This window comes from Rhodnius prolixus, unplaced genomic scaffold (genome assembly GCF_049639745.1).
Source record: "Rhodnius prolixus isolate KJV_2025 unplaced genomic scaffold, Rpr scaffold_2, whole genome shotgun sequence".
Lineage (NCBI taxonomy): Eukaryota > Metazoa > Arthropoda > Insecta > Hemiptera > Reduviidae > Rhodnius > Rhodnius prolixus.
In genome coordinates this window covers 27,833,239-27,847,718 of record NW_027411592.1, presented here as the reverse complement: position 1 = coordinate 27,847,718, position 14,480 = coordinate 27,833,239, and the positions used below count along the sequence as shown (strand labels likewise).

The 14,480-nt window shown below is 31.2% G+C and overlaps 1 protein-coding gene across 4 annotated transcripts in view; it reads left to right on the top strand.

The window, feature by feature from the left end:
• Positions 1–14,480, top strand: part of LOC141449359 (sodium-coupled neutral amino acid transporter 9 homolog) — a 48,000-nt gene that overhangs the window by 1,085 nt on the left and 32,435 nt on the right. The window contains exons 1-4 of one of the 4 annotated variants that reach the window (XM_074118735.1): positions 1,457–1,655; positions 6,128–6,264; positions 7,249–7,474; positions 11,591–11,666. In XM_074118735.1, coding sequence (XP_073974836.1) covers positions 7,461–7,474; positions 11,591–11,666 — 90 coding nt within the window. In that variant the 5' untranslated portion in view covers positions 1,457–1,655; positions 6,128–6,264; positions 7,249–7,460. Of the gene's footprint in view, positions 1–34; positions 125–1,456; positions 1,656–6,127; positions 6,265–7,248; positions 7,475–11,590; positions 11,667–14,480 lie in introns of those variants that run through there. The other 3 variants (XM_074118736.1, XM_074118733.1, XM_074118734.1) reach the window with 3 other exon arrangements.

The following is a 14,480-nucleotide window of genomic DNA, read 5'->3' as shown; positions in this document are numbered from 1 at the left end:
AGAATAAAAATGTAAGAACTAAACATTATTTCAGCGGAAATAGACATTTATACTCATCAGAAACAAGTAATACAAACGTCAGTTCTAAGCCCAACAATTCTACATGTGCGGTAAAAGCATTCAGGTAATTTTTTTGTTTGACTTTAAAATTTTTATTTTTTCAGTTATTTCTGCTTATATTTTTCTTTCAGTTTATTAAACTTAACCCAGTGAATACACTAAAATCATCGACTAATTAGCTGACGTTGATTTTTACTTTTTTGCACTAGGTAAAGTATTGCGATAATGTCAAATTTCTGTTTCTACTTTTCATCGAAAATATATGATTTGAAGTCTTCAGAATCCGTAAAAAGTGTTTTTGGCAAATGGATTTGTGTATGTTTGAACAAAATATGTATTTAAAAAAAATTAAAGACTCGCAGAAAGCTGAAATCGAGTGGAGGATGAAATTGTAACCACTGAGCGATGGTATTGTTGCGCAGGTAAATGTTGATGCCTAAAATCAAACTGATGATCTGCAATAATGTTAGAAGATTTAAGTATGGGAAGAATTTTTGTAAAGAAGTTTCTCAAGAATTTTGCCAAATATTTACAGTAGGCTTGTTGGAGGAAGAAGATGTGGGTTGGTTTGGTGTTGGCATTGGACGAATTAAGAAGAATTTCGACAGGATCACAAAGTAAGTTGTCCTTAGTACCGCTGCTTCTCTGAGAAGTTGGTGAATTTGTCACAGTTACTAGGTAAGGGATAAATATTTAAACATAAATTGAATTTTGGAGTGAGCAATGTTCCGTACTAAGAAGAGAGGAAGAGGTTCCACGAGATGTGAGAGAAGGATTCGTGCACTGAATAGTTGATATTTTGATGAGATGTAAAAAATTGAGGAAACTATGAGAAGTGGATAATGAGGCTTTGTCTTCGACAGATGCTTCCCAACAGCCGATTTATTGGGATTTTGTAATTTCTCCCGAAGTGAGGCCCTGCTTATTTGACTCATTTCTGAGAGATGTAGGTGCTCATATTGACGGCATCTCTTTCAAGATTTGGAAGTTCCTTAATTTTGAACGGTTTCTCTGCCTTACATTAGTGCCAAATATCTTGGTGAATTTGTAGGTTTCTATTTTTGTCCGGTTCTGTCTACAAAGAAAAGGGGAATAGGAGATCTCTCGGAGCGGCTATCGTTAGTAACATTTCTGACTTTTAATCCCTTTGATTTCATTTCTTCTCAAGTCTCTTCTGGGAATATGGAGTGGCCTAATTGATCCCGTGACAATTCTTAAAGCTTTCGCTTTCTCTTTAGCAGGTAAGTTCAATATTCAGGTAGGTTATTGAACTTTTATTCTTAGTGTCATCAGATTGCGCGAGTTTTTACTTTTGTAAATAACATTCTAGGAATTGTTAGAGATCGTTACATAATTTTTAACTTTATACTAATAAATGGTTTTATAATAGGATTGATCACCGGCCACTGGATATGTATTGAATTTATTATGCATGGCAAGTTTGATGTATACTGTACTTGTTGCTTTTGTGGTACTGTTGCTAATGTGGCTAAGTAATTGTTGCTGCTGTAGAGTTTGGGAGAAAGATTTTATACCTCCATGAGAAGTTGACGAAGGTGAAGTGATCAGAGGAGTTTTTTATTTTTTTGAGAAAGGTAAGCAGTGTTTGAAGTCTGTTTAGTTCTGTTTAATAATGACGTAGACTCGCAACAGGGATATATATACCTTTTAATTTCGGTCTTGCTTAGGTCTATGTCTAAGCTCTTGTTCTCTAATACTTATAATTTTTATTTTCTTTGAACTAATCTAACAGTAATAAGATTACCTCATTAGCAGATGGTATCTTCTTTCATTTTTCTTCAGGTGGTTGAAGTTATTAGTCTGATGTGGAAAACATCTAATTTTTATAAGAAGATTCAATTTACAATGTAATCATCTTAATAACTATAGAAAATTAATATTTACTACACCAACAAAATTTTTAGCTAGTTGTTTACTTAACGGTTAAACAGCTGACTAGAAAAAAAAAATCTTATTCTTTAATGGCCGCAATAAACAGATCTAAATCTTACGCAATTTTTGGTTTTTCACTTTCCCTCTCTTTAGTAAGAGAAAGTATGGCGATCTTACCAAGTTTTGATAATGAGTTGTCTGCGGAAATGCAAATTTGAAGGTCTCTTGAGTTCAAAAAAATGGTTTTGCGCATATGTAGATAAAGGTATGCGTGCGGAGCTAGTAAATGAGTAAAAAATAGCTCAGAAATGACAAATTTAGAAAGTTCAAACCTGATATTTGGGTACTTCCTGGGAACCCAACTGTTAACGACCCAAATCCTTCACTCGGAAGTACCTCTTGATTGAATGTTTTTCCTAGTATTTCTCAAATACGATTCTAACGATCTCTTTAAATTTAGTCACCCATTGTACGAGAACTACGTTTGTATAGAATTTCCACTCATGCTATGCTCAAAACGTTTCCCAGATGTTCTAATGAACGGCTTCCCAGATTAAAAAGAACCAAGATCATTAGAAAAATTCTAGGAAGAGAGTGGAGCCAGTAGTCATTAAAACTTTGCGAGATGGATCTGTACCCTTAACTCCAATTCTCCTAGAGTGAAGAATTCCCTTTAACAACACCCTTGTTACCACCAAGACTCTCCTAGGGATCCCTAAAAGTTTTCAACCTTGTCATGCCTATGCCATTTTTCAATAGAGATCGTATAATGTGTAGGTTTGAGCTAGGAAAGCCCTGGAAAAAGAGGAAGGGAGAAATGTCGGTTATTCCTACTCTAGTACCGCATGCTTCCATTCTATCCCCAAAGATCTTTTCCAGATGATCGAAGAAGAATTCCCTTTGCGTACCTATTAGCAAGATAGAGAGGTATGAGACTGAGGATATTATATTAATGCGTGCTCTTAGAACTTAGTCCCAGAGGCGCCCACACTAAGAGGTAAAGTACGAATTTCTTGTCCGCATTTTTTAGAAATACTTAAAAATAAAAGGTCTTATATAACATTTAAATTAAAAAGTGACCCTGAAATAACAATTTACTATCTTTTTCTTAAACCAATTCGATGTTTTATAGTTTTCAAAAGTTATTTTTTGAATTTAACTTATCGGCAAGGTTCTTTGGTAAAATTGTTTTTCTACAGAAGAAAAACCATCTTTAAAATAACTTTTCTTTTCAAGACACAGATTTCAGAAATTCAGGACTATGTGGCATATGGCGGGCACTTTTTAGTTTCTCTTACTTCTAGCAAGTGGGATTATTTCGATACTGTCAAATTTTTGAAATGTTAAGTTTTCAGAAATAAATAATTAGTTTTGTGGTTACCTGAAAAAAAAAATAAAAAACTTTTTAATGCACGGTCTGTGCCTTCGTGTTGGAGTGCATGTCTGTGAATGCACACAATATCCTATAAACTAATACGCAGGAAAATTCTCTATTAAAGTGAAAATCTGCTCTGTGAAGAGAACTGAAAGGATGTTGCTGACAAAATGCTACTTCAGAACAATTCATTGTTCCACTCCTGTGCACTTAGTAATCTAACATAATAATAATAAAATTTAAGAATTTACAAAATAAAACTCATTATTTATATTTAAGAAATTCTTTTTAAAAAATATTTTGTTTATTTGAATGCATTTTTGAGAATTTGTAGTTCGAATTTCTTTCAACTTCGAGGGAGGAAAGAATTCAATTAGTGCTTGCGCTTTGACAATGCAGTCGCAGTAAATCTTGTCTTGAAACTTACACTAAGACCATTAAGTAAATTACCCACCGATCACATGTTCTAAGTTCCGCTGAATGAGTTGAAATGTTTTTTAGTTATTCGATTAATTTGAAAGTAAATCTCAAGAAATTGAAAAATCTTCCACTTAGTTCTTTCCTGTTGGTCGTTAAGGTACAGACAGGTTCCTTAAGAGTATCCATATGTAAAACTTTTTTGAACTTAAGAGAACTTACTTCCAGGCAGCTCAAATTATTAGTGTTAGACTTTATTGGCAGACGGACGTAAGTCTATTGTCAAAAAGTGTATTTTTATTTGTATGGATTATATTATTATTTCAGTTAAAATAAGCACTTATTATTATTAGTAATAGTCGTAGACAATTCAAACCAATTCTTGTCGTAGAATTAATGTTATTTGATTGATTTACTTCAGCAGTAGGAACAGGGCAAAACAAAATCAGCAAAAAGCATATCTATTTCGGAAATAAATTCAGAGCTTCCTGTATCTTATCGTGGTTAATTGTTTATATCAATCAAGTGATAAGTGATTCATAACAGAAGGTTATGCAGTGGAATTGACCCAGTTTTTATTATTTGCGTTTTATAATCTAGTTTTAAAAGTGGAGCCAAAATTCTTAAAATCAATATGCTCTAGATACTATAATTATTGTAATTATTAAAATGTTAAATAAAAGTCTTTGAAGACAGGAAATCAACGAAAGAACAATTTTTTTAAAAGAGAATTTTTAATTTTCTAATGACTTAGATTTATAAAACTCTCAACGTAAAATTGTTGTGGAAATATACCAACATTTTTGATCACCTGATTTATGATATCACAATAAATACTTCTAGCTTTGTTTGTTTAATTAAGGCGCGTCAGTATCTGAGATCAATGTTTCCCGGACCTTTTTGCCGTTCATTGTTAGTCTCCTATGTTCACCAATTCATCAGGCACGAACTCGGAACTTTCTATGGGTTCGTTGCACTCAGGTCCCTTCCCTTTCTGGGTTATTGTAGCTACCGTTGTTTCACTTATTTATACTCACTTAAGTAATATACTTATTTAAATCTTGGATATCAATTTCAGATATTATTAACTTTTTTTTAATTTCTCGTAAATACTGGAAATATTGGAATCGTGTCTATCCGAAATCGTTATAATTTTGAAAAAGCAAGAGAACTCTTGATAAATAATATTTAGAACTTCCTCCTTTCTGAATTATTTCTCTTTATATTGGAAAAATCGTTTAGTCGCAGACGATATAAAATTAACATCTTAAACAGAACTTTGGAATAAAAGAAAACTGTAAAACATCTTGATAGCATCCATGTAAACCAACGGACTTGAACTGTACAGAATGAGCAATCCCCTTCGAATTTAAACTTTCTAATCCAGAACCCAAAGAACAAAAGTAAATGCTTCATTTTACTTTTCCTTACAATCCATGGCGATATAAATAGATCTGACCTGGCCCAATTTCGCTGTAGAATAATCCATGCAAGATTATCTTCTCACTAAGGTTCATTAATTCTTTTCCATAGCTTCCAGAACACTCCCAAATCTATCTGCCTCGAATCTACCTCCTTAGTTGGCTGTTAAACAGCTGTGTGATGGCCAACTAATGGCTACAATGGATATTTTGCCGTTGGTGCTAAACCATGATGCGTACTTATATTTTGAATATATGTATTAAGTTTTTATTACTGTTTATCGCATTACATTCTATAGTTACAAAATAAAATTAAAGAACGCTTTTCGTATTTTTTATCGCAAGCGGCTGACAACGATTCTCTCTAAACTTAAATTTAAATTTAGGTGCTGATATTAGCTGTTGTTAGTTACTGTAGTAATTGCAATAAGAAAAATTTCAACCATTTTTTTTTAAAGGAAGGTACACAGGTAACATTAAAATTAACTAATAAATTGGTGGAGTTGCAAATTCTGTATAGTAACTTTTATAAAATCCATTTCTGTTCTGAATTTTAAAAAATGTGTCGTAGTATTCGTATCGTCCTTATCATTCAAGGTTATTTTTTATACTAAATAATATAATAAGTGATCAGCTTCTGGTGCTTGTATTTCTTCTGTAATACAACGAATAAGATCTTCAAGGACCCGATGCAGACTGCTGAGTTACTTGCTGTCAGAATATTTTTAAAAGTTGATTATGGTAAAAACTACCATAACGGTGGGTTATTTGAGACTCTTCAATTTAGACTTCCTAATTATAATTTTGGTTCTTATTTACTCAGAGAACAATTTAAGAAATTATTTGGTTACTTTTTGTTACATCAAGTAAATAGCAGGTTTTTTTTTTTATAAACCAACATAATTGGAAGCAAATCCAACATGGTTCTCGCTGCCTCATTAAAGTGTGTATTTTATTGCAGATTGAAACCATCTGCAGCGTCAGATAGTCCTGAACTATTTCCTAATTGCTGGCTATCCATTGGCTGGTCCAAATTACATGATGGACTATTGGAGGATTCCCCAATGCGGTGGAGGAGATAAAGTATGGTCTGATTATGTGAGTGAACAGAATATTTCAAAAAAGGAACGCTAAATTAGTTATTTCAAAGTCTCTATATTCTTAGGCTTCAAATTTCTAATTTTGTTTCTTTAACTAAATTAACCGCTCATGCTTAGCTAAATGTCTGTTCTAAAAACTTCCAGCATACTTCAATCACTACATTGGAGGAAAAACGTTTAGGGTCATAACCCACTTTCTAGTACTGTAATTATTTTAATTCTAAGTTATAAATTTATAAAGATTGCGTTTGTCCAAGGTCTAGTAAAACCTGAGTAAACTTTGACACGTTTTCATTAATAGATAAGTAAATGCAACTAGTTACACTATCCGCCACTACAGCGCCGCCCAAACCAAATTCAGAAGCATATTTCTAGTTATATACCTATCGCCCACTGATCCTTAAAATCATTTTTCTTAACGTTAGTAATACTCACCTAAAGTTAAGAGAAAAACTGAAGTTTTTGGCTTCAGGCACCACCATATACCTTCTTGTGTGACCCCCCCCAATATGTTGCCATCTCGTCTCAGTTGTGTGAGTGTTTACATTTTTTTTCCCACGTGTTTATCTTTAAATAAATGACAAGATTAGATTTCTGTCTGGTTGGCCGCTCTCTACTTATCTCCCTCTACTTATGATCAAAGCTGTTAAAAGTTTAATGTACCTTTATGAAATTCTGTTATATCTTTAAAATGAGCTTTTATCTTCTGTTTGAGATTTTATTAAAAAATAAATGAAACATTGGGTGGAACTTAGGGTAACATCAAAGTTGTGGAATAAATTACTCTTCACATCGCAAAATATCGAAAAATATATTATCGTATTAATTATGAAGATTTAAGTATTAATTTTAATTGATAGCCTCTTTGAGTATCAGTAAACATTTTACTTATTTTTTTTTTTACAAATAAATTAGTACTTTTCATTAAAAAAAAAAAAAAAATTCAAATGTCTAATGTTATAATTAAAATTCCTTATGATAGGAAGTAGATTACGAAAGATTCTGTTGAATTTTCATCATCCACAAAATAGTTGACCCTGACAATGGACATTAATCCCAATCACTAGAAGTCCTAGGCATGTCAGATATGCAGTAGAGGAGGAAGAATATCAATAGATCACTATCTACAGTCTTGTTTGACTAAAGGACTGGTCAATCGTCCAACATCAGTCGATAAGGACTGGTCTTCAATCAATGCATATCACACAGTATGTCCTTATTTCTTATCTTTATAATTTAGTTGTTTTTTTTTTTAATAGATAAATAAATAACATTTACTTCCTAGATCCAAACTTGGTTTGCCCTAATTTTTATTAAGAAGAATTTGCGCTCTATTTCATTAGTACCATCAGGTGTATAAATACCCAATTTTCTGATACAATCTCCTTTTTTTTAACCTTTTCTTGCTGATAGGAGAAGGCTCTGCTATCTTGCAGATTTTCTATTTGAGTTTTTTTTACTGGAAATATCCTTGTTTTGAGATCTTTTATTGGGTATGTGGAAAGCATAAATGATAATAATTAATGGAAAATAGCTGATAGTTTTAAGTTTTGTATATCGAATCTGTACCAACTTTGAACTCAATATTTTAGCTGACAAATTCAGTAATCAGGAAGGGCTGCTAAATAGATTTTTTTTTTTAGTTATCTAAGATTTTCTCCAAACCGCCCAACAATTTTTGTACGCTGATTGCATTTATACGTATCTACAACTATTTTTTTCCCCCAAGAAAATGCTTCATAAGACACTTCTAGGGTAGAAGTTAAATTAAGCTTCACTTTAAAATGTCATTTAAGTGTCTCATTTTCTTTATAAATTTAGTAGGAATTCAATAAACAAATTTGATGAATATCGGTTACCGAAACTACCACTTTACTGAATATTTTTTTTTTTTTTTAATCAGTTTTTTCGTTTCGAGAGTTTAAGAAAATTTCGTTACATAAATTGTGGAATAGTAAGTCGTGTGAATTTGTATACCAGATTGTTTATCTTAGAATGGTCTAGACTATTTTTCGATCCCCTTCGGTGATCTTGCTCTGGATTAATAAATAATACTGTAATTCTAACCATATTTTTACATTTATTTCTTATCTGTGCCAATATTATATAATTTTCACTCATTAATTAAATATAGAGGTACTAATGTTTTATTTCCTGTGTTTTGTTTTGTAATGTATTTTGTCCACTATCAACTACAAAAACCTACCTGCATTTTAAACTTTGTCTGGTTAACTCATATGTATGTGTAAAAAATGTCATTTTTTTACCCACCTTTATTTATTATTTCATCTTTTTTTATTCAGTTTTTAATCAACTTCATATTATTTTACTTTACTCTTTGAAAATTTCACATCTTTTTTTTTTTTTCTTTTTTGTCAAATTAATTTTTATTTTAATTCTATAATAAATCTAACCTCTATGTTATATAAAACGTGTTTTTTTTGTTGGAAAGATTGAGTTATAAAAATTAATGCGAAAAAAGAAATTAAACTTTATTCATATGAATTAATTTAAGTATTTTATTTTTTCCCATACAATAAATTGAACTTAAAAAAAAAAAAAAAAAAAAAAAAAAAAAAAAAAAAAAAAAAAATTAGGACATTTCTAAAATCCAATTTCCTATATATATATAATATATAACTGATAAAGGGCGAAATGAAGGAGAACCACGAAATATATATGTACGTATATCTTCTTAATAAAAGAAAAAATTATAATATTTGCATAAATAAGAAATAAAAATACTAATATAGCTGGAATTATGGGAAGTATGAAAAAATAGATTTTCTATGAAATAAAAAAATTTAAATTAATATTAAGGATTAAAGCTCCTTTATAGGATTCTAGGATTGAAGTAAACATTATCTTAAATTTCAACAACATTATATTTTTTACCAACTTGATTAATATTTTGAATTTTTTCCTTTAATTATCAAATATTTTTCTTATTCTAGTCAGTGAAATCTACGATTCATTTTCTGTTTTTCTACTAATTTCATTATAACCAAACATGATTTTCAACGTAAATGTTACTTTAGACCTAGATGTGTTTCAGTTTGTATCTTTTGTATAAGCTTGTGGTCCACAATCTTGGCATTGACTGTGTGCACTATCAGATTGATTGATTAAACCTTTCGGTTTAATTATAAAACAGTGGTATGAACCCAAGGCTACTTCTAGTGCAGCGTGCATATAGTCTAACAGAGTGACCTTCCGAGAATTACCGTATTAACATCAAATTTATTTAATTATATATTATTATTCGAAGCATAAGTAACTCATTAGACCCTTCAAAAAGCTCTATAATAAGATTTAGGAGTCATTTCATTGTAAATGCTCGAATTTGAGACAGAGTTTCTAATTTTCTCGATAATAGCTGTATGACGTTCATAAATTTTGATGCTCATATGGCTGGTGGTATTTTTTTTTTAAGGACGCAATTCTTCGTTACATCTTAAAGAGGCCGCAGAAAGATTCGGAACATAAAAGTTGATGGAAATTTCAAGAGCCAGTTCATACCTTTCTTTTCCAATCCCAGGACCTTTTGTACTCAGCCAAGGTTCAGTGAGAATTCCACAGCTACTAGCTGAATCCGAGAATGGAATACAGTCTTTGATTGACGTGGTAGTTGTTATTTTGCTTTGCGCTTTGTTTTCAGAAATTGGTCATTAATTATTTCATGTAAAAATCACCTATTTGTGTTTATCTTTTACCGATAAGGGTTTATTATTTAAAAATAAGGAGTAAGTTGAAAAAATATGATATTAATGAACAGTTTAAAATTCAAATAAAGATGAATATTACGAAATTTTGACAGTCTAAATGTGTTCACCACATAAGATGACAAATTCTCTCCAGTTAGTGGAATCCGATCATCACATAAAGTTAATTTGATTTGTATTCTAATTTCTTTTATTTTATCCGGCTTTCTTGAACTTCTTTTAATATTGCTACTTCGATTTTATCGTTAGAGTTAAAAATATCATTGTTTAATTTATCTGGTACCTCTAGGGTTAGTTGGTTTCCTATTTGGGATGTTTTTAAGAGATAACTCCGTAAAATCATAGATTAGAGAACAGAAAAATTGTTGCAATTCGAACAGAATAGCTTTAACTATTCATCAGCAAGGAAAGAGTACGGAGCTTACTTACTAAATTACATTGAATGTCAGCTTTAATGTACCTATAACCTTTCATATTCTTTTAGGAGCAATAACGTTAGATTACTGCCTGAATCTAATAGTGCCCTTATCCCTAAATCATTTATTTTAACTTTAATAACTGACTTGTCTATCAGTTGATAAAACGTTCGACTTTCCCTTTACTATGCAAGTTGCTGCTCGTTTGGGAGTAACGTGATCTAAAGCATTACACATGGGAGCCCTTATCCTTGTAACATGCTGTTTTGGAGTCGCATTAAAACCTTTTTTTCTTGTTAACCTATTTATCTTTACTTTGAATAATTAAATTTTGCCAGAAGAGTATTTTTATACTAATATATTTATTTTTTTTTGTAGATTCTTTGTTCTTCTTTCGCTCATATATATTTGGTTTTAGCCTAGAACGAAATTCTAAAAGAAAATTCTTTTTTGGATTTGTTACCGTACAGAATTGTTTTATTGTCTTCGATATCTATTATCCGTCAACAATCTACTAGATGAGGGATTCTTGATCAAATATTCCTTTGAAAGGCAATATCTCTCATTTTATACAAATACTTTTTATCATATGCTGCTTACTTTGTACTCATTAAAAATAAAATTTAACACATATTTTCATTGATGGCTCCTACTGCAAAAATTACTAAAACATTATTTGTTAAGTTATTACCACTCATCCTAAAAAATTTTTGTTTTTTTATTATGAAATGTTGATTTTTGTGTATTTTTTTTTTATTAATTATTATTATTATATATGTATTACTATTATATAATTCTTTTTGTGATCTTTCAGAATAACACATATTTGTACATTTTTTAGGCCTTGAAAAATTAATAAATATTTGTTGGAACATTATTTTTTATTTAACAAAAAATTTTTGTTCTATATTTATAGATGGAAACTTAATATTTTGGAAATAATTATTACGCTAGATCTTTAAAAAGTGATCTAAATTATCTTTTAAATTATTATCAAATCTCATCAATAAATAATTATCACTTGTTATGATGGTGTCGTAATTGGTCTATTCTCAACTATTTGGGACAAGTGTTTTTATTTTTCACCTCTTCATCCCAGGCATTATCTCAAAATACCTTCAAATACATATTTAAGATAATTTTTCAACAAGATTTCTTTTTCTATAAAATACATAAACTGTTTCAGGAGGGCTTTCAGTCAAGATTCCATAAACCCAATTAGCTGCAGCAGTAAGTTAATGGAATCACCAGCTTCCGGAAAAGTGAGTAGCTCAATTTTTAATTTGTGTATATTTCATTTTTTTAATAGCTAGTAATGCTTTAGGTTAAGTTGCTTAATAATTGGAAAAACTTTTCTTTTTATCAAACGCAATTTGGTTGACAATTTAATTCCTTGCACATCTATACAAATTTGCTTTGCAGAAGTATGAGTCTAGATCGGCTGTAGTTTCACTAGTCTATAGTTTAGTCTGAGCTTAGTACAGAAGGCTTTTTGCCTCCTCGAAATGCAAATGCTCTTAGTGGTAGTAGTCCAGAAGTCCTGGAATTACTTTTTTCAGAAGAGTAGCCCGCGATTTTCCTTCTACATTTCACTGGTTACCTTCATGGTATTCTCTATCATCGGGCACATATTCCTGTATGGTAAAGGCCCATCAGGCTGCTCCAAGTATCATTTTTTTAGCCTATGATTAATCCTTTAATGGCCTTTGATTTCATCGAAACTGGGAACCCACTTGATAGGTATAACCCATCCGTAATAGATTGTTTCCCAATAGATCTTTTTGTTTCATTCTTTAATTTAAGTGTTATCGTGGTAGTTGAGAATCAGTCAGAGATAATGTACATAGCTTCTTAGTAGTATCCAAATAAATATAGAATTACTTTTTTTTTTAAACGCAACAGCATCGTGAACATGCGACCATCAATAATTGGGAAACTAACATTATTAGAAATTCTTTATTCTTAGTAGGTAGGAATAATTAGAACAAACAAAAAATTTAAATACTAATTATTTAAATTTGTAAATTTGAGGTTTTTTTGTAAACAACAAAAACCTCACAGTTAGAGTCCTTTTTGTCACATTTTTTTTTTACGGCATTAACAATCATCTTTTTCCATCATTCACTGAAACGTACTAATTGTAGTTCCTTTAAAGGGTGCTGCCAAACCAAAAAGTACTTGCGCGATAGCAGACGTATTGTTTGAAATGAAATCGATAGCGTAGTCCTACCAATCGGTGCTATTATTCGGATAGTTTTATGTTGCTTAACTTAATGCCCATTTTCTGTAGCTGGTATGAACATTAAAATGTCAACCTTCATCTCAGCCAAGTTCGAAAAGAAGGTGTTCTTGTTTGTCAACGGATATCGCTTGGTATGCAGGACGGAGCATAGGATTAAATTAGGTTATAGGGAAGACAGAATTGTTTTATTTTCTTTGTGGCAGTATTAAAGAAATGTTTTTAGGATAAGGCAAAGTTAATAGGCTTGACTTTTACATTTAATTTTAGCTAAAGAAAGTCATTACACAGATGAAATCATCTTTTTGCTGCTGGACTCCAATAGGCCAAATTAAGATCTTACAGTAATTGATTTCTCTCATTTTCTTGGTGTGTGCGCAATTTTTTGACTAGAAATTATATTTAATATTCAGGGTCTAGCATTTGGTCTACTGGTTATGAAGCGTGGCTTTGTAAGTGGGAGATTCTAAGATCGAACCCCGCGTGTGGTTACTTTTTATTTGTTAGACCTTAATCTAATAGTAAAATATGCTTCCGCCCCCGTTCGCGATAAGTACTTGATAGTTGAGGACGTTAAGCCTCTCCTGAAAATATATGCAATTATTTTTTAAATATATTTGATATTCCTTCTAGTACGACTCCCTCAAGTGGCGTTAAGTTTTTGGTCAGTCCGGATAGAATGATTTTTTCAATTTTTCACAATTCTATGTAGTATGGATATTCCTTTAAATCTTATTTTCTAGCTACAAATTCAAAATCTTATTTTATTTATTTTTGGGAAGTCCAAAAAAAGTATTTCACTCACTTTCTAAAGTGAACCTTTATTATTAGCGAATATATCTGTAAGATATCAACGTCCAGTAAATAAATTGCTAGAATTCCCGGGTTAATGAAAATAGGGCAATCTACCTTGGTACCTAGTTTTTTCGGGATTGCTTTGATAGTTTTCTTGATCCCCAGCTATTTTCCTTAAATTTGGATGCTAATTGCTCAACTTATAAGTGTGAAATTGAAACTCTATGAGAAAAAAGTGTATTTGGGATTCTGGGTAAATTTTTTTTGCTTGATTAGACTTCAAATGTTACAGAACTAATTGTTGGTTGATTTCTTTCGCGCTAGATTCTTACAAACTTTAACCTCAGTAATGGCAAGTTTTGCGAGTTTACCAATAATTTTTAGAGGTTCTTATAAAAAAAGAAGCTAATTCTCTTTCTATACATATGTATATCTTTTTATCTCCTTGAATTTAGAATGTTCAAAGACCTTTTTTAGGTGTAAAGATCCAAGCAAAATCAGTATTAATATCCACTTGTTTCTAAAATCAAATAGCGAAGAATAATAGTTGCCTACTTTACCAAATACTAGTTGAAAATTTATTTCAAGTCCGCCAAATACTGGAAAATATAGCAGATTTCATTTTCAACAAATGGTTGATTAATCAGTTTTGTTTAGAGAATTCGACTTCAACTATGTTTCTAACACACTACGAGGGTCGTTTGAAAAGTCCGTGCAAAGTCAGAGAGATAGCACTACTGGCGCGTATCGAGGTTATGTTTAGTTAGTAGCATCTCTTGGTAGAACACACACCAAGTTTCAGCCAGATCGGTCTATTTCTTTGTGTTTGGCATTCGTTTGAATCGAGGAAGTCGAGTGATTTTCAAAAAATGTACGAAAAAGAATTTCGTGTGTTGATTAAACACTACTTTATGAAAGGCAAAACGCCTCAGGAGACTAAAGAGAAGCTTGATAAACATTATGGTGACTCTACATCTTCGATTAGAACAGTTTATAAGTGGTTTCAAAATTTTCGGAGTGGCCATATGGGCACAAGTGACGC